This window comes from Balaenoptera borealis, assembly GCF_965194805.1.
Source record: "Balaenoptera borealis genome assembly, chromosome: 14".
Taxonomy (NCBI): Eukaryota; Metazoa; Chordata; class Mammalia; order Artiodactyla; family Balaenopteridae; genus Balaenoptera; species Balaenoptera borealis.
This window is the reverse complement of record NC_138875.1, coordinates 44,147,900-44,170,140: the sequence shown is the minus strand read 5'-3', so window position 1 is coordinate 44,170,140 and position 22,241 is coordinate 44,147,900. Positions and strand designations below refer to the sequence as shown.

Genomic DNA, 22,241 nt, shown 5'->3' with positions numbered 1-22,241 from the left:
CATGTTTAAACCTCTCCTAAGAAAAACTCTCCAAGAATTTCTCATCAAATGTACAGTAAAACTCTAACTAACTCCCAAATGGTAAAAATAATCCAGTAAATATTTCTATTTCACTCCAAATTAAGCAAATTGCTCATTCTGATTATCTTCCATTGGGGAGTTTTCTTTAAGAAAGAAAATAAATTAGCAGATGACTGAGCAGAGAGACAGAAGGACTAGCACATCACCCAAAACCAGAAAGGACTTACGGCTTCAGATTTGGGAGGCACTGGAGGTGGAGGTAGGGCAATCTCTGAAGACTTCATTGCTGCTCCCAGAGTTCCGGGGACAGGAAGAGGAGAAGGTGCACATTTGGACCGGACAGAACCTCGAAACTGATCACATCTGCTCTTCTCGCTCAGGGAGCGAGTGAGAGGCTGATGGCTGGGCTTGCCTTCTTCCAGCCACAGCTCTTCGTAAGGAAGTTCTGACTTCCCTGTGATGCCCACTGATTCGTCACTAGCTTCTGGGAAAAGGTAGTCGCTCCCACTATCGCCCGAGTCCTGATAGGGCAGGATGTCATGAGGAAAGGGGGCCCACTCTCCCCCGAGGTCCCTGCAGCCGTGGAGGTTCACCTCACTGTTGCCATGGAGATTGTTGCCATACACACAGACTGAGAGCCGGTGGAAGGACTGGGTGAGCTCATCGCGAGCGTAGCTAAGGGAATTGGGCACATGGTTGTGGCCAGTGCACCGGCCCTTCTTGGGGCTCTTACAGTCCTCGTTCCAGTCGGTCTTCACATCGCGGACCGCCCGTGAATACTCATCGATGTCGAACTGTTCTTGGCAGATACCCAGCCAGTGATGGACCAGGGTTTCAGGCCATACTTCCCCCTTCACCAGGTGTTCTGGGAGGCTAAACTTGGGGACAGTCAAGTGCAAAGGGAAGTGCATGGGGAGGATCTTGTTGTTCCGCAGCACACAGCAGACCACCACTGTCTTGGTCTGGATGTTCACGAACTTGTAGCGGTGCCCCTCACGGATGAAGTGGAGGTCGTACGGGTTCCTCGGTGGAGGGCTGGGCACGGTCACGTTCACGGGAAGTCTGGTTTTCTCCACGATGTTGCGGATGGTGTGCTCGCCCTCCTGCATCTGAAGTTCCAGGGGGCTTCGGGTGCTGAACCTGCCCTTGCACTGGAATGGGAGGCTGATGCTTTCGTTGGTCCGGTGATTCATGCAAATGAGGCACGGCATTTTGCCTTTTCCCAGCTTGCTGATGGAATTGAGCTTCCCAATCTTTTTGAAGATGGTGTTGAGTCGTGACTTCTCCTTGAAAGTCTTTGCATAAAGGATTTCTGCCTGGCCCATTAGAGTGAGTTCATCCCCCGTACAAAGGGTGATGTTGTAAACTTCGGTGTCTTCATTGCATTCACCTGAAGCAACCTACAATAGGATAAATCAAATTTTAGGGTAGTTGTCTTTAGTTTATTCACACAGAGAAGTAGCGAACATGCTATTAAGACACACATGCATACACAAAGGAAAATGCTGTTTTATTTTAATACTAAATTTAGACAATCCATTTCTCCTATAGTATTTATGTGGTTAACAATAACAAGATGATGTTAGTTTAGACTTTTAAAAGCATTTTTTTTTTTCTGAAGAAGAAGGTACCCTGTATTCATTTGTAACATTTTGGGAAATACAGAAGAAAAACACACACAAAAAATAACACCCATGAACCTGATGCAGAGACAGCCATGGTTAATGGTTTGATAAACATCCTTCTAGTTTCTTTTCCTATGTATTCTACCATATGGATAATTATCTTGGGACATTAATATTATCATTGTATCATTTTCAGTTATAAAAATGCTTTCATGAATATCACTGTAGAAAATTCTTTTTAAACTATTAAAATTCTACTAAATTTTTACCTTTAAAAATTTGCTAATTTTATTAAATTTTCTAAAATTGGGACAAAGGATTTTAAAAAATGTCTTCTTTCTCCCCATTCTTTTATTTATTATGCAAACTATTCATATTCATTGGAAGAAATATTAGAAAATACAGATATAAAAATGAACAATTTCTACACAACTTGACCACTAAAGATAACCTGTTAACAATTTTATATAAACGGAAAGAAAAGACAGAGATAAGACGGTGGAGTAGAAGATGTGAGCTCACTTCTTACAAAAACAGCAAGATCACAACTGATGAACAACCATCGACAAAACCACTGGAATCTACCAAAAAAGATATTGTACATCCAAAGACAAAGAAGAAGCCACAGTGAGATGGTAGGAGGGGAAACAACTGCAATAAAATCAAATCCCGTACCTGCTGGGTGGGCGACCCACAAACTGGAAAATTATACCACAGAAGTTCTCCCACAGGAGTGAAAGTTCTGAGCCCCACGTCAGGCTCCCCAGCCTGGGGGTCTGGCAACAGGAGGAGGAGCCCCCAAAGCATCTGGCTTTGAAGGCCAGCGGGGTTTGATCGCAGGAATTCCACAGGACTGGGGGAAACAGAGACTCCACTCTTGGAGAGTGCACACAAAGTCTCATGTGCACCAGGACCCAGGAAAAAAAGCAGTGACCTCATAAGAGCCTGGGCCAAATCTACCTGCTAGTACTGGAGGGTCTCCTGCAGAGATGGGGGCAGCTTTGGCTCACTGCGACGACAAAGACACTGGTGGCAGTAGTTCTGGGGAGTACTCATTGGTGTGAGCCCTACAGGAGGCGGCCATTTTCTCACCAAGACCTGGACCCACTCAACAGCCTGTAGGCTCTAGTGCTGGGACACCTCAGGCCAAACAACCAACAGGGTGGAAACACAGCCCCATCCATCAAGAGACAGGCTGCTTAAAGTCTTCCTGAGCATACAGCTGCCCACTAAACATGCCCCTTGACACAGCCCTGCCCAACAGACAAACAAGACCCAGCTGCACCCACCAGTGGGGAGGAACCAGTCCCTCCCACCAGGAAGCCTGCACAAGACTCTTAGACAGCCTCATCCACCAGGGGGCAGACAGCAGAAGCAAGAAGAACTACAACCCTGCAGCCTGTGGTAAGGAAACCACAATCATAGAAAGTTAGACAAAATGAGATGGCAGAGGAATATGTCCCAGATGAAGGAACAAGATAAAACCCCAGAGAACAACTAAGTGAAGTGGAGATAGGCAATCTACCCAAAAAAGGATTTAGAGCAATGATAGTAAAGATGATCCAAGATCTCAGACAAAGACCTAGAAGAACTGAAGACCAAACAAACTGAGATGAACAATACAAAAACTGAAATGAAAAATACACTGGAAGGAATCATTAGCAGAATAACTGAGGCAGAAGAATGGATAAGTGAGCTGGAAGACAGAATGGTGGAAATCACTGCTGCAGACCAGAATAAAGAAAAAAAAAAAAGAAAAGCAATGAGGACAGCCAAAGAGACCTCTGAGACAACATTAAATGCACCAATATTCGCATTATAGAGGTCCCAGAAGGAGAAGAGAGAGAGAAAAAAACCTGAGAAAATATTTGAAGAGATAATAGCTGAAAACTTCCCTAACATGGGAAAGGAAACAGTTAGCCAGGTAGAGGAAGTGCAGAGAGTCCCAGGCAGGATAAATCCAAGGAAGAACATGCCGAGACACACAGTAATCAAACTGACAAAAATTAAAGACAAAGAAAAAATACTAAAAGCAACAAGGGAAAAGCAACAAATAACATAGAAGGGAACTCCCATAAGGTTATCAGCAGATTTCGCAGCAGAAACTCTGCAGGCCAGAAGGGAGAGGCATGATATATTTAAAGTAATGAAAGGGAAGAACCTACAACCAAGAATACTCTACCCAGCAAGGCTCTCATTCAGATTTGACAGAGAAATCAAAAGCTTTACAGACAAGAAAAAGCTAAGAGAATTCAAATTCAGCACCACCAGACCAGCTTTGCAACAAATGCTAAAAGAACTTCTCTAGGCAGAAAAGGCCACAACTACAAATAAGAAAATTATGAATGGAAAAGCTCAATGGTAAAGGCAAACATAAAGTAAAGGTAGGAAATCATCCACACACAAATATGATATCAAAACCAGCAATCATGGGGGACTTCCCTGGTGGCGCAGTGGATAAGACTCCGTGCTCTCAATGCAGGGGGCCAGGTTCGATCCCTGGTCGGGGAACTAGATCCCACATGCGTGCTGCAACTAAGAGTTTGCATGCCACAACTAAGGAGCCTGTGCGCTGCAGCTAAGAAGCCTGCAAGCCGCAACTAAGGGTCCTGTGAGCTGCAACTAAGGAGCCCACATGCTGCAACTAAGACCCGGAGCAACCAAATAAATAAATAAATAAATATTTAAAAAACCCCAGCAATCATGAGAAGAGGAGAGCATAATGCAGGATATTAGAAATGCATTTGAAATTAAAAGACCAGCAACTTAAAACAATCTTGTTTATATATAGACTGCTATATCAAAACCTCATAGTAACAGCAAACCAAAAATCTACAATAGATACACACACAAAAAAGAATAAGGAATCCAAACACAATACTAAAGTTAGTCATCAAATCACAAGAGAACAAAAGAGGAAGGGAAGAAAAAACACCTATAAAAACAAATAAAAAACAATTAACAAAATGGCAATAAGAACATACATATTGATAATTACCTTAAATGTAAATGGATTAAATGCTCCAACCAAAAGACACAGACTGGCTAAATGGATACAAAAACAAGACCCATATATATGGTGTATACAAGAGACTCACTTCAGATCTAGGGACACACACAGACTGAAAGTGATGGGATGCAAAAAGGTATTCCACACAAATGGAAATCAAAAGAAAGCTGGAGTAGCAATACTCATATCAGACAAAACAGACTTTAAAATAAAGACTGTTACAAGAGACAAAGGAGGACACTACATAATGATCAAGGGAATCAATCCAAGAAGAAGATATAACAACTGTAAATATATATGCACCCAACATAGAAGCACCTCAATATATAAGGCAAATACTAACAGCCATAAAAGGAGTAATAGACAGTAATACATAGTGGAGGACTTTAACACACCACTTTCATCAATGGACAGATCATCCAGACAGAAGATCAATAAGGAAACACAGGCCTTAAATGACACATTAGACTAGATGGACTTAATTGATATTTATAGAGCATTCCATCCAAAAGCAGCAGAATACAAATTCTTCTCAAGTGCACATGGAACATTCTCCAGGACTAATCATGTGCTGGGCCACAAAGTGAGCCTCAGTAAATTTAAGAAAATTGAAATCATATTAAGAATCTTTTACGACCACAACGCTATGAGATTAGAAATCAACTACAAGAAAAATACTGTAAAAACACAAACAGATGGAGGCTAAACAATATGCTACTAAACAACCAATGGATCACTGAAGAAGTTAAAGAGGAAATCAAAAAATACCTGAAGACAAATGAAAACAAAAGCGTGATGATCCAACACCTATGGGACTCAGCAAAAGCAGTTCTGAGAGGGAAGTTTACTGCAATATAATCTTACCTCAGGAAACAAGAAAAATCTCAAATAAACAATCTAACCTTACACCTAAAGCAACTAGAAAAAGAAGAACAAACAAAACCCAAAGTTAGTAGATGGAAAGAAATCATAAAGATCAGAGCAGAAGTAAGGATGAAGAAAAAGCAGAAAAGATCAATGAAACTAAAAGCTGGTTCTTTGAAAAGATAAACAAAACTGATAAACCTTTAGCCACACTCATCAAGAAAAAAGGGGAGAGGACTCAATAAAATTAGATATGACAAAGGAGAAGTCACAACTGACACCACAGAAATACAAAGGATCATGAGAGACTACCAGATATGCCAATAAAATGGACAACCTAGAAGAAATGGACAAATTCTTTGAAAGGTACAATCTCCCAAGACTGAACCAGGAAGAAATAGAAAATATGAACAGACCAATCACAAGTAGTCAAATTGAAACTGTGATTAAAGAACTCCCAACAAACAAAAGTCCAGGGCCAGATGACTTCACAGGTAAATTCTATCAAACATTCAGAGAAGAGTTAACACCTATCTTTCTGAAAGTACTGCAAAAATTGCAGAGGAAGGAACACTCCCAACTCATTCTCTGAGGCCACTATCACCCTGATACCAAAATCAGACAAAGATACCACAAAAAAAGAAAATTACAGACCAATATCACTGATGAACAGTCGCAAAAACACTCAGCAAAATACTAGCAAACCAAATCCAACAATACATTTTTTTTTTTTTGGAAGGCTTTCAGAACTAAAGTTTTTTTTTTTTTAATACATCTTTATTGGAGTATAATTGCTTCACAATGCTATTTTAGTTTCTGTTGTACAACAAAGTGAATCAGCCATGTGCGTACATATATCCCCATATGCCCTCCCTCTTGAGCCTCCCTATCCCACCCCTCTAGGTCATTGCAAAGCACCAAGCTGATCTCCCTGTGCTATGCTGTTGCTTCCCACTAGCTATCTACTTTACGTTTGGTAGTGTATATATGTCGATGCTACTCTCACTTCACCGCAGCTTCCCCCTCCCCCATGTCCTCAAGTCCATTTTCTATGTCTACATCTTTATTCCTGCCCTGCCCCTAGATTCATCAGTACCATTTTTTTTTTTTTAGATTCCATATATATGTGTTAGCATATGGTATCTGTTTTTCTCTTTCTGACTTCCTTCACTCTCTATGACAGGCACTAGGTCCATCCACCTCACTACAAATAACCCAATTTCGTTTCGTTTTATGGCTGAGTAATATTGCATTGTATATATGTGCCACATCTTCTTTATCCATTCATCTGTCGATGGACATTTAGGTTGCTTCCATGTCCTGGCTATTGTAAATAGAGCTGCAATGAACATTGTGGTACATGTCTCTTTTTGAATTATGGTTTTCTCAGGGTATGTGCTGAGTAGTGGGATTGCTGGGTCATGTGGTAGTTCAATTTTTCAGTTTTTTAAGGAACCACTATACTGTTCTCCATAGTGGTTGTATCAATTTACATTCCCACCAACAGTGCAGGAGGGTTCCCTTTCACTATACCCTTTCCAGCATTTATTGTTTCATTTTTTGAAAATGGCCATTCTGTCAGGTGTGAGGTGACACCTCATTGTAGTTTTGATTTGCATTTCTCTAAAAATTAGTGATGCTGAGCATCTTTTCATGTGCCTCTTGGCCATCTGTATGTCTTCTTTGGTGAAATGTCTATTTAGGTCTATCACCCATTTTTTAATTGGGTTGTTTCCAACAATACTTTAAACGGATCACACACCATGATCAAGTGGGATTTATCCCAGGGATACAATAATTTTTCAATATCTGCAAATCAATCAGTGTGATACACCACGTCAACAAACTGAAGAATAAAAACCATGTGATCTAAAGACAAAGGAGAAGCCACAATGAGACGGTAGGAGGGGCGCAATCACAATAAAATCAAATCCCATAACTGCTGGGTGGGTGACTCACAAACTGGAGAACACTTATACCACAGAAGTCCACCCACTGGAGTGAAGGTTCTGAGCCCCACGTCAGGCTTCCCAACCTGGGGGTCCGGCAACGGGAGGAGGAATTCCTAGAGAATCAGACTTTGAAGGCAAGCAGGATTTGACTGCAGGACTTTGACAGGACTGGGGGAAACAGAGACTCCACTCTTGGAGGGCACACACAAAGCAGTGTGCTCATCGGGACCCAGGGGAAGGAGCAGTGACCCTATGGGAGACTGAAACAGACCTACCTGCTAGTGTTGGAGGGTTTCCTGCAGAGGCGGGGGGCGGCTGTGTGTCACCATGAGGACAAGGACACTGGCAGCAGAAATTCTGGGAAGTACTCCTTGGTGTGAGCCTTCCCAGAGTCTGCCATTAGCCCCAACAAAATGCCCGGGTAGGCTGCAGTGTTGGGTTGCCTCAGGCCAAACAACCAATAGGGAGGGAACCCAGCCCCACCCATCAGCAGACAAGTGGATTAAAGTTTTACTGAGCTCTGCCCACCAAAGCAACAGCCAGCTCTACCCACCACCAGTCCCTCCCATCAGGAAACTTGCACAAGCCTCTTAGATAATAGCCTCATCCACCAGAGGGCAGAGAGCAGAAGCAAGAAGAACTACAATCCTGCAGCCTGTGGAACAAAAACCACATTCACAGGAAGATAGACAAGATGAAAAGGCAGAGGTCTATGTACCAGATGAAGGCACAAGATAAAACCCCAGAAAAACAACTTAATGAAGTGGAGATAGGCAACCTTCCAGAAAAAGAATTCAGAATAATGATAGTGAAGATGATCCAGGACCTCGGAAAAAGAATGGAGGCAAAGATCGAGAAGATACAAGAAATGTTTAACAAAGATCTAGAAGAATTAAAGAACAAACAAACAGAGATGAACAACACAATAACTGAAATGAAAAATACACTAGAAGGAACCAATAGCAGAATAACTGAGGCAGAAGAACGGGTAAGTGACTTGGAAGACAGAATGGTGGAATTCACTGCTGCAGAACAGAATAAAGAAAAAAGAATGAAAAGAAATGAAGACAGCCTAAGACACCTCTGGGACAACATTAAACGCAACAACATTCGCATTATAGGGGTCCCAGAAGGAGAAGAGAGAGAGAAAGGACCCGAGAAAATATCTGAAGAGATTATAGTTGAAAACTTCCCTAAAATGGGAGAGGAAATAGCCACCCAAGTCCAGGAAGCGCAGAGAGTCCCATACAGGATAAACCCAAGGAGAAACATGCCGAGACACACAGTAATCAAACTGGCAAAAATTAAGGACAAAGAAAAATTATTGAAAGCAGCAAGGGAAAAACGACAAATAACATACATGGGCACTCCCACAAGGTTAACAGCTGATTTCTCAGCAGAAGCTCTACAAGCCAGAAGGGAGTGGCATGATATACTGAAAGTGATGAAAGGGAAGAAACTACAACCAAGATTACTCTACCCGGCAAGGATCTCATTCAGATTTGATGGAGAAATCAAAAGCTTTACAGACAAGCAAAAGCTAAGAGAATTCAGCACCACCAAATCAGCTCTACAACAAATGCTAAAGGAACTTCTCTAAGTGGGGAACACAAGAGAAGAAAAGGACCTACAAAAACAAACCCAAAACAATTAAGAAAATGGTAATAGGAACATACATATCAATAATTACCTTAAACGTGAATGGATTAAATGCTCTAACCAAAAGACACAGGCTTGCTGAATGGATACAAAAACAAGACCCATACATATGCTGTCTACAAGACACCCACTTCAGACCTAGGGACACATACAGACTGAAAGTGAGGGGATGGAAAAAGATATTCCATGCAAATGGAAATCAAAAGAAAGCTGGAGTAGCAATACTCATATCAGATAAAATAGACTTTAAAATAAAGAAGGTTACAAGAGACAAGGAAGGACACTACATAATGATCAAGGGATCAATCCAAGAAGAAGATATAACAATTATCAATATATATGCACCCAACATAGGAGCACCTCAATACATAAGGCAACTGCTAACAGCTATAAAAGAGGAAATCGACAGTAACACAATAATAGTGGGGGACCTTAACACCTCACTTACACCAATGGACAGATCATCCAAACAGAAAATTAACAAGGAAACACAAGCTTTAAATCACACAATAGACCAGATAGATTTAATTGATATTTGTAGGACATTCCATCCAAAACCAGCAGATTACACTTTCTTCTCAAGTGTGCATGGAACATTCTCCAGGATAGATCACATCTTGGGTCACAAATCAAGCCTCAGTAAATTTAAGAAAATTGAAATCATATCAAGCATCTTTTCTCACCACAATGCTATGAGACTAGAAATCAATTACAGGGAAAAAAACGTAAAAAACACAAACACGTGGAGGCTAAACAGTACATTACTAAATAACCAAGAGATCACTGAAGAAATCAAAGAGGAAATCAAAAAATACCTAGAGACAAATGACAATGAAAACACGACGATCCAAAACCTATGGGATGCAGTAAAAGCAGTTCTAAGAGGGAAGTTTATAGCTATAGCAGCCTACCTCAAGAAACGAGAAAAATCTCAAATAAACAATCTAACGTTACACCTAAAGAACTAGAGAAAGAAGAACAAACAAAACTCAAAGTTAGCAGAAGGAAAGAAATCATGAAGATCAGAGCAGAAATAAATGAAATAGAAATGAAGAAAACAGTAGCAAAGATCAATAAAACTAAAAGCTGGGTCTTTGAGAAGATAAAGAAAGTTGATAAACCATTAGCCAGACTCATCAGGAAAAAGAGGGAGAGGACTCAAATCAATAAAATTATAAATGAAAGAGGAGAAGTTACAACAGACACCACAGAAATACAAAGCATCCTAAGCGACTACTACAAGCAACTCTATGCCAATAAAATGGACAACCTGGAAGAAATGGACAAATTCTTAGAAAGGTATAACCTTCCAAGACTGAACCAGGAAGAAATAGAAAATATGAACAGACCAATCATAAGTAATGAAATTGAAACTGTGATTAAAAATCTTCCAACAAACAAAACTCCAGGTCCAGATGGCTTCACAGGTGAACTCTATCAAACATTTAGAGAAGAGCTAACACCCATCCTTCTCAAACTCTTCCATAAAATTGCAGAGGAAGGAATACTCCCAAACTCATTCTATGAGGCCACCATCACCCTGATACCAAAACCAGACAAAGATACTACAAAAAAAATTACAGACCAATATCACTGATGAATATAGATGCAAAAATCCTCAACAAAATACTAGCAAACAGAATCCAACAACACATGAAAAAGATCATACACCATGATCAAGTGGGATTTATCCCAGGGATGCAAGGATTCTTCAATATACGCAAATCAATCAATGTGGTACACCATATTAACAAATTGAAGAATAAAAACCATATGATCATCTCAATAGATGCAGAAAAAGCTTTTGACAAAATTCAACACCAATTTATGATAAAAACTCTCCAGAAAGTGGGCATAGAGGGAACCTACCTCAACATAATAAAGGCCAAATACGACAAACCCACAGCAAACATCATTCTGAATGGTGAAAAACTGAAAGCATTTCCTCTAAGATCAGAAACAAGAGAAGGATGTCCACTCTCGCCACTATTATTCAACATAGTTTTGGAAGTCCTAGCCACGGCAATCAGAGAAGAAAAAGAAATAAAAGGAATACAAATTGGAAAAGAAGAAGAAAAACTGTCACTGTTTGCAGATGACATGATACTATACATAGAGAATCCTAAAGATGCCACCAGAAAACTCTAGAGCTAATCAATGAGTTTGGTAAAGTAGCAGGATACAAAATTAATGCACAGAAATCTCTTGCATTCCTACAGACTAATGATAAAAAATCTGAAAGGGAAATTAAGGAAACAGTCCCATTTACCACTGCAAGAAAAATAAAATACCTAGGAATAAACCTACCTAGGGAGACAAAAGACCTGTATGCAGAAAGCAATAAGACACTGTGAAAGAAATTAAAGATGATACCAACAGATGGAGAGATATACCATGTTCTTGGATTGGAAGAATCAACATTGTGAAAATGACTATACTGCCCAAAGCAATCTATTGCAATCCAGTAGATTCAGTGGACTCCCCATCAAATCCAATAGATTCAATGCAATCCCCATCAAATTACCAATGGCATTTTTTACAGAACTAGAACAAAAAATCTTAAAATTTGTATGGAGACACAAAAGACCCCAAATAGCCAAAGCAGTCTTGAGGGAAAAAACAGGAGCTGGAGGAATCAGACTCCCTGACTTCAGACTATACTACAAAGCTACAGTAATCAAGACAATATGGTACTGGCACAAAAACAGAAATATAGATCAAAGGAACAGGATAGAAAGCCCAGAGATAAACCCATGCACCTATGGTCAACTAATCTATGACAAAGGAGGCAAGGATATACAATGGAGAAAAGACAGTCTCTTCAATAAGTGGTGCTGGGAAAACTGGACAGCTACATGTAAAAGAATGAAATTAGAACACTCCCTAACACCATACACAAAAATAAACTCAAAATGGATTAGAGACCTAAATTTAAGACCGGACACTATAAAACTCTTAGAGGAAAACATAGGAAGAACACTCTTTGACATAAATCACAGTAAGATCTTTTTTGATCCACCTACTAGAGTAATGGAAATAAAAACAAAAATAAACAAATGGGACCTAATGAAACTTCAAAGCTTTTGCAAAGCAAAGGAAACTACAAACAAGACGAAAAGACAACCCTCAGAATGAGAGAAAATATTTGCAAATGAGTCAACAGACAAAGGATTAATCTCCAAAATATATAAACAGCTCATGCAACTCAATATTAAAAAAACAAACAACCCAATCCAAAAATGGGCAGAAGATGTAAATAGACATTTCTCCAAAGAGGACATACAGATGGCCAAGAAGCACATGAAAAGATGCTCAACATCACTAATTATTAGAGAAATGCAAATCAAAACTACAATGAGGTATCACCTCACACCATTTAGAACGGGAATCATCAGAAAATCTACAAACAACAAATGCTGGAGAGGGTGTGGAGAAAAGGGAACCCTCTTGCACTGTTGGTGGGAATGTAAATTGATACAGCCACTATGGAGAACAATATGGAGGTTCCTTAAAACACTAAAAATAGAATTACCATATGACCCAGCAATCCCACTACTGGGCAGATACCCAGAGAGAACCGTAATTCAAAAAGACACATGCACCCCAATGTTCATTGCTGCGCTATTTACAATATCCAGGTCATGGAAGCAACCTAAATGCCCATCGACAGACGAATGGATAAAGAAGATGTGGTGCATATATACAATGGAATATTACTCAGTCATAAAAAGGAACGAAATTGGGTCATTTGTAGAGACGTGGATGAATCTAGAGACTGTCATACAGAGTGAAGTAAGTCAGAAAGAGAAAAACAAATATCGTATATTAATGCATATATGTGGAACCTAGAAAAATGGTACAGATGAACCGGTTTGCAGGGCAGAAATAGAGACACAGATGTAGAGAACAAACGTATAGACACCAAGTGGGGAAAGCAACAGGGGGTGGTGGTGGTGGTGTGATGAATTGGGAGATTGGGATTCACATGTATACACTGATGTGTATAAAATGGATGACTAATAAGAACCTGCTGTATAAAAAATAAATAAATAAGATAAAATTCAAAAAAACCCCCTAAAACCCATGTGATCATCTCAATAGATGCAGAAAAAGCTTTTGACAAAATTCAACACCCATTTATGATAAAAACTCTCCAGAAACTGGGTATAGAGGGAATATCCCTCAACATAATAAAGGCCATATATGATAAACCTAGAGCTAGCATCATACTCAATGAGGAAAAGATCAGGAACAAGACAAGGATGTCCACTCTCGCCACTTTTATTCAACATAGTTTTGGAAGTCCCTAGCTATGGCAATCAGGGAAGGAAAAAAAATAAAAGGAATCCAAATTGGAAAAGAAGAAGGAAAACTGTCACTGTTTGCAGATGACATGATATTATACATAAAAAATCCTAAAGATGCTACCAGAAAACTACTAGAGATCATCAGTGAATTAGGTAAAGTTACAGGATACAAAATTAATACACATAAATCTGTTGCATTTCTATACACTAACAACAAAAGATCAGAAAAAGAAATTAAAGAAACAATCCCATTTACCATTGTAGCAAAAAGAATAAAATACCTAGGAATAAACCTATCTAAGAAGGCAAAAGACCTGTACTCTGAAACTGTAAGACACTGATGAAAGAAAGTGAAGATGATACAAACAGATGAAAAGATATACCAGGTTCTTGGATTGGAAGAATCAATATTGTTAAAATGGCCATATCACCCAAGGCAATCTACAGATTCAGTGCAATACCTATCAATTTACCAGTGGCATTTTTCACAGAACTGAAACAGAAAAATCTTAAAATTTGTATGGAGACACAAAATACCCCAGATAGCCAAAGCAATCTTGAGACAGAAAAATGGAGCTGGAAGAATCAGGCTCCCTGACTTCATTCTATACTACAAAGCTACAGTCATCAAAACAGTACCATACTGGCACAAAAACAGAAATATAGATTAATGGAACAGGGTGGAAAGCCCAGAAATAAACCCATGTACCTATGGTCAATTAATCTATGACAAAAAAAGCAAGGCTATATAATGGAGGAAAGATGGTCTCCTCAATAAATGGTGCTGGGAAAATTGGACAGCTACATGTAAAAAAATGAAATTAGAACATCCTTTAACAACATACACAAAAATAAGCTCAAAATGGATTAAAGGCCTAAATGTAAGACCGGATACTACAAAACTCTTAGAGGAAAACATAGGCAGAACACTCTTTGACATAAATCTCAGCAATATCTTTTATGATCCGCCTCCTAGAGTACTGGAAATAAAAACAAAAATAAACAACTGGGGCCTAATTAAACTCAAAAGCTTTTGCACAGCAAAGGAAACTGTAAACAAAATGAGAAAACAACCTACAGAATGGGAGAAAATATTTGCAAACAATGCAAGCGACAAGGGATTAGTCTCCAAATTTTACAAACAGCTCATGCGGCTTGACATAAAAAAAAAAACAACAACAACCGAATCAAAAAATGGGCAGAAGACATAAATAGACATTTCCTCAAAGAAGATATATAGATGGCCAAGAGGCACATGAAAAGATGCTCAATATCGCTAATTATTAGAGAAATGCAAATCAAAACTACAATGAGGAACCACCTCACACCAGTCAGAATGGCCATCGTCAAAAAATCTACAAACAATAAATGCTGGAGAGGGTGTGGAGAAAAGGGAACCCTCCTGCACCACTGGTGGGAATGTAAATTGGTGTAGCCACTATGGAGAACAGTATGGAGGTTCCTTAAGAAACTAAAAATAGAGCTACCATATGATCCACCAATCCCACTCCTGGGCATACATCCAGAGAAAATCATGGTTTGAAAGGATACATGCATCCCAGTGTTCACCGCAGCGTTGTTCACAATAGCCAAGACATGGAAGCAGCTTAAATGTCCATTGACAGATGAACAGATAAAGAAGAGGTGGTACATATATACATTGGAATACTACTCAGCAATTAAAAAGAATGAAATAAAAAAAAGAGAAAAAAAGAAATGAGTGTATCAGTCTATCTCAGAGATATATAAATATACAGTTTTATTGCTCTGCTTCTCACTGTAATTTATCCATTTTCCTGTGCATATACTCCATCAATTGTAATACTAACCTAACATATTCCATTATATATGGATATGCCTTAATTCATTTGACCAGTTCCTTATTGTTAGACAGATGGGATTTCCCAATTTTTAGCAAGTATAAATAGTACTGCAGCAAACTTTTTTACACTTCAATTATTTCCTTAGGATAAAGTCTCAGAAGTAGAATTGCATGGACAAAGCTGTATATACGTGTGAAAGTTCTAATATGTGTTACCCATTGTACTTCATCAATGTTATACACAGACATATTTCTACTCTATGAAGTTATGTTTCCCCATACCCATGCTGAATAAATTTAATGTTTACCAATATTAAAAGTAAAGCATGCATCCTGCATTTATATATGTTTTATGTTGAATATGCTTGAATATTAGTATTGTGAGTATTTTTTGGTATTTATTTATCAAGCTATTTAGAGTTTTTCCTCTGTGAATTGTCTACTTGTGTCCCTCACCCATTTTTCTGTTGTGATGGCTATCTTATTGATTACTATTTATGCAATGTGAATGTCATTTATGCTATACATTTTCCAATTTGTTGCTTGAATTTCAATTTTATGGCTTCTTTAAGTATTAAAGTTTTTTTCTATGCAGCATTTTCAAACATTTCCTTTGTGACTTCATTCTTGGGTGTTATGTGTCTTACTTGTTGAGAAGATATAGATCAAGGTTCTGATCTAGGAGTGGTTTTGCTCCCCCACCCCCGCACCAGGGGACATCTGACAGTGTCTTGAGACATTTTTGATGGCCATGACTGGGAGGGTGCTTACACCTAGTGGGTACAAACAAAGAATGGTGCTAAACATGTTACAAGGCACAGGACAGTCCTACAGCAAAGATTTATCCAGTCCAATTTTCACTGGTGCTCAGGTTGAGAAATGTTGATATCATTAACCAATATTTTCTTCTGGCATTTTGATGGTTTCATTTATTAAATATTTAACTTATTCAAATTTTTTTGGTGGATTATTTAAGGTAGGGATCTAACTTCAGTTTTTTAAATAGTTAACTGAGTGTCCAGTACATTTCCAAATAACCATCCCTTTCATCACTGATTTGAAGTGCCACTTTTATTATATATTAAATTTATAAAATACATAAACTCAAATATATACATATAATAGTATTTATTCAGGGGCCGTTTTATCCTTATGACCTTTCTGCCTATTTTCCTATCATAACAATACTGTTTTAATTCCTGTATCTTTATCATACATTTTGAGATCTGATAACAAAAGCCCTCACTTGTGGTTATTCTGACTCAAAGTTTTTAGATGGAAAGAAACAAGAGAAGCAAAGTCAAAAGTCAAATAACAGACTGACAGAAAATATTTCCAGTGTATATGACAGAAAAAGACCTAACATCCCTAATACATAAGCAGTTTTTTAAAAAGACCCCAAAACCTCCAGAAAAACAGAAAAGCCATAAAAAATCAATCCACTAAAAAGATGCATCTATGAAAAGATGTTCAACTTTTCTTATACTAACAGAAATGTAAACTATAATTACACTGAGATACCATTTCTCACCTAGAACACTGATAAATATTCAAAAGCTTGACACTGCCCTCAGTTGGTAAAGCTATGGGGAAACAGGCACTCTTGTTCATAGCTGGTGGAAATGCAAATAGTACAAGCCCGGTGGCAGGGAATTTGGCAATATCTAACCAAACTATTCATGCATTTATCCCTCCACCCAGCAATGCTACTTTTAGGAATTTACTCTGAAGACATTTCTCCAACCGTATGAAAATACCCATGTACAAGGTTATTCGTTGTAGCATTATTTGTATTTGTAAAATACTGGAATCTATTTCAATGCCCAAACATCGACAATTGATTGAATAAACTATGGTACACACACGAAATGATATGTGAAAACGAATGAGTACTGTTAGTTCAATGAATTGGTATGAAATAAATTCCAGGATATACTAAGTTAAAAAAAAAGCAAAGCACATGAAAATTTATATGGTATATTGCCTTTTTGTTTAAGAAAGAAGGAAAAGTTAGTGTGTGTGTGTGTGTGTGTGTGTATATATATGTGTGTGTATATATATATATTTCTGCTTATTTTTTTTTAAGGAACACAAGAAAAATAAACCAGAAAACAATGAAATTGGTCACTTACAGGAGGGAGGGGAGGGAGGAAGGGACATGGGGGAGAGTGACACCTCTGTGAGTAAACCTTGCTATAGAGTTTTGTCTTTTAGGAAGTATGCTAATGGTCTATATATTCAAAAAGTAAAATAAAAGTTAACAAGAAATTAAAAAAAAAAAAAGCTGAATGCAAATGGAAACAGATGAACCCAACCGTATTTCAAATGAATAAACTAACAGCCCTGGGGACAGAGAAATAATCCAAGTAACTGTGGAACACTGACTATATACTATCAGTAGGGAAAAGAAAAGACCAACCAAGATTGTGTTCTTTTTAGTAGATTTGTTTTGTATAGGGGAATAGGTACAGTGATTCTCAAACAACTCTATGTGTATTGTAGGACTGAACAAATGAGTAAATGTGTCGATATTTTGGGAGCCAGAGTTTTCACTGTGGCAGGGGAGACAGAAGTATGGAATTGGGAAAAGCAAGCAAGAACTCCACAGGGTTGGATTGGAATTGGAGGTATTAGTACCAACTCATAATTTGAAGAAACCACACACACACATACTGTTTAGCTTTGTTCTTTCCAAGGGACCAGAAGCAAAGATTCCAACTATCACCAAGTATACTTAGTGTCCAACTCATTCCCCATGAAAAGGAACTAGGGCTCCTGGGACAAATGACTGATTCCAGGGCTAGGGCAGGAAAGATACAAGATTAGCCTGGAACATTCTGTTGTGCCAGAAAGTAAAGAAGTGCTCATAAGATGATGGGATCATGTCAAAAAGACACAGGAGCCAGCCTGAACTAGCCCCCACTGGCTAAATCTGGGACAGTTTGAGTACCACAGTAAATGAAGACTGTAATGAATTATAATCTATTGAATAAAACAGGAATGTCTAAGTCCATATTGTTAACAAAAAGATGAATGAATGAAAAAAATGAATGGGGGAAAAGCTGACAAATGTAAAGAAGTGGTGGAATTGAAAAAATCATAATTTTGTATCATCTATTACAGTAAAGATTATACACTAGAGTCATTAATTAATACTGAATTTACAGGAGAAGTTTGATTAAGGTAATAGATAATGTGCAAGGTCTTAAAATGTCATCCCCCAGAAGCTAATTAATTACCAGGGGAGGAAAAGTAATTGTAGAGGGTAGAAACTGGACACATCTTGACCAAGTGATAAAACTTAATATTACCAAAGAGAAGCATGTTTACGACACACACCTCTGGATGTGATTCCCTGAGAAGTTCAGGACCTCAATCACATAACATTCCACCTTAAAAGTACATTCGTTACTAGAATCTAATCATGAGGAAATATCAGAAAAACCCAAACTGAGAAATATTCTATAAAATATCTGGTGTGTATTCTTGAAAAACATCCATGTGATGAAAGACAAAGAAAGGTTCAAGAACTGTTCCAGATTAAAGTGAAATAAAGAGAAATGAAAAGTAAATGCCATACGTGATTCTGGAATGGATTCTGTACTGAAAGAAACAAAAATGCTATAAAGTACGACATTGGGACACTTGGCAAAGTTAGAATACAGACTGTAAATAAAAGTATTGTTATCAACATACTGTGGTTACATAAGAAAATATCCTTATTCTTAGGAAATATACACTGATTATTAAGGGACAAAGGGCATAATGTATGCAATTCACTCTTGAATGGTTCAGAAAAACATAAATAAGTTATACATACGTACGTATATGCACATGCAGGCGTAGAGGATGATAAAACAAATGTGCAAAATGTTAACAGTTGGTGAATCTAAAGTGGTTAGGGAGATCTTATATTATTCTTGCAACAATTATTTAAGATAGAAATTATTTAAAAATAAAAACTTAAAACATGACAATAGGAAATTTTAGATATTTTTGCCTATTTTTCCAGATGAACTTTAGAATCATCCTGTCCATGGTTTGCATTGGTAATTTTACTGGAAGTACACCTACATGGTGTTTTGACAAGAAGTAACATCATTGTATTAGTATTTCCAAATAGGCACTTGAAAACTCTCACCATTTATTCATATCTTTTATTTCCCTTATTAGTATTTAAACTTGCCTTTGTTATCAATCCCTGAACATTACTGTTTACTGTCTTGTTGAATATACTTTGTTGCTATTCTGTGTGTCCAGTAATCTTATTGTAATAGTTTTTCCCAGTTGATTCTCTTGGGATTCCTAGGTAATTATATCTTATGCAGTCGAAAAATTTGTTTTCATTTTTAAAGTTTTCATCCTTTCTCCCCACAATAGAGTGGTGGTGGCGAGAGTGTGGTTTCACATTTTAATGTGAATATCATCTGTGTTTTAATATCAACTATGAGAAATTTGTTGGTTTGAAATGGATATTTTAAAAAATCATATTAGTGATGTGTCTTTCCAATTCTAGTTTTCTAAAAGTTTCTACAATGAAATTAATTTTTTTTTTTTACCAAATGCTGTTTCTGTATCCAATAAGATAGTCATGTGTTTATTTTTCATTTTGATGTATGTATTTTATATTGTAATAGTAGATTCCCAAATAGTAAAACAACACTACATGCCCAAAAAAATCTCTACGTGATCATGGTGCACTTAAAAAAATATATTGCATGATTCTCCTTGATAGCATTTGATCTATGATTGAGGTATCTTAGTCACAGGTGAGATTAGTCTACAGTTTTATTATTACGTTATCTTTATCACATTTTAGTACTAGGCTTACATTAAGCCTGAGATGGATTTCTTCTTTTATGTTAACAAAAAAGCATCTTGGGTCAAGTGACTGACATTGTTCATATTGCTTACTGAGTAGGAATCATTATGTCTTTAGAAAACTAGGTAGTAAGAATCCTTGTAAATAATTTCTTACCCATTCTGGGTCATCTCTATATAATTCTAACCTTCGGGAAAAGGAGTTAGTTGATCAACATCAGTGCTATAAAAAACAAACAGTTCTGTTGTCTCTGGAGTGAAGGGAATCCCTCTGAAGGAGGCATTATCAGTACATAAATGGCAGCACAATATTGTTTTAACAGCAGTTCAGGCTCCTAAGGTTTAAAATCCATTTCAGCGGACTCAGATAAGTGTTATTATTATTATTTTTTAACAAGACCTCAACTTAGCTGTGTTTATTCTCAGACTCAGCATTCACCTGGACTTCTATATTGGAGTAAGTTTAGGAATTTAAATCAATTAATTAATAATAAATAAATAAAATTTAACTTTTTATTTGGAATAATTTCAGATTTGTAGAAAAGTTGCAAAGGCAGTACAGAGCGTTCCTGTATACCCTTCACCTAGCTTCTCCTGTTAACATCTTACAAAACCATGGCACATTATCAAAGCTAAGAAATGAACGTTGGTACAATCTATTTAACTACATTATAAGCTTTATTTGGATTTCACTAAATTTTTCCACGAATGTCCTTTTTCTGTTCCTGGACCAAACCAGGATACCACATTGCATCTAGTCCTCTGTCCTGTGAGTTTCTTTATCTTGCCTTGTTTTTTATGACCTTGACAGTTTTGAAGAATATAGAAGAGGGTTTTCTTTTAAGCTAATATATCATTTATACATGACAGTACTTGGCACGTATGAAAGCTGACTGTCTTTTCCTACAGGACCTGTAGCTTCAAGGTTTCAGTTATTTTATTCTCCTGACTTTGGTCACCAAGGGTCCTTATGAAGATTCACTGGCTATTAATTTTAATTTTTGGTTTATCCCTTTTACTTCCAGCTGGCATCTAGTTAAGCTTATAATAACACAGATCAGAGGTCAGCAAACTACTGCCCATAGTCCAATTCTGGCCCACCACCTGACTTTGTAAATAAAGTTTTATTAGGACGCTGCTACGCCCATTTGTTTCTGCACGGTCTGTGGCTGCTTTCACTCTCCACTGGCCATGCTGAGTAGCTGCAACAGGGACTGTAAGGCCTGCAAACTCTAACCTAGTTACCCTTTGTGCGCCTTTACAGAAAAAGGTTGCTGGCCCCTGGTATAGATGAATAAAAAGAACCATGTTCTTTGGCAATTAATTGGTACAATACTATTAAGGGTACAATACTAATAACTAGTAACTAAACTACAAGCTGAGTTTGAATCTTGTTAACTATTAGGTGACCTCAGATGAAGTGTTTTACCTTTTTGAGCCTCAGTTTCCTCATCTGTAAAATGAGAACACCATCAGCTACTTCTCAAGCTTAACCAATGTAGGTAAACAACTTCCCACAGTGGTAAGCCCCCAATAAGGGGAGACCATGATCGTTATCATTACTTTTATTAACAGTAATTCTGAAAAAGTTTTAATTCTTATAATTCTGCTTCACATTACCTTTCACATCTCTGTATTTTCATGTTATTTTCTATTTTCATGCACTACTGTTTTCAAGCCCAAACCGCTACCTTTAAGCATTATCCTTCCTTCTATACTAAAGAATTGCTCAAGTTTTTATTGAATGTGTTATCCCAGAATAAAACTTAATGTCAGAATAGGGACTGAAATATCATTACAGTTATATCTCAAAGGAAGTGAACATATTGAAATGATTCAGAATACACTGTTTTAGGATAAACTGGTCTCCAAAATGCTCAGATGCATTGCTATACTTCCTTTTTATTGGAACTTTATAAAAAAAGTTGGCAGTTCATCCATTTGGACCAGAATGGAGACAAGGATGTTGAGAAAGGGTTCTCATGAGATTTGAGGAAACACACACATGTTCACTCATACAACAGACTGTTTCCAGTGAACATACAGGGAGCCAACAGTGCTTCTCAAACACGAAGGAATAACAAGAAGAAATGTCTCTTTCTAGCTTCTTTAAATTGGTACTTATTCTATTTTTCCTTATTTACTTTTACAAACATACAC

At 37.7% G+C, this 22,241-nt stretch overlaps 1 protein-coding gene across 8 annotated transcripts in view; it reads right to left on the bottom strand.

Moving 5' to 3' along the window:
• The window catches only part of GAREM1 (GRB2 associated regulator of MAPK1 subtype 1), a 210,518-nt gene that overhangs the window by 25,974 nt on the left and 162,303 nt on the right, over positions 1-22,241 (bottom strand). For all 8 annotated transcript variants that reach the window (XM_082354233.1, XM_082354234.1, XM_082354236.1 and 5 more), the window contains one exon: positions 249-1,421. In XM_082354233.1, the coding sequence (XP_082210359.1) occupies positions 249-1,421 (1,173 nt within the window). The remainder of the gene's footprint in view (positions 1-248; positions 1,422-22,241) is intronic.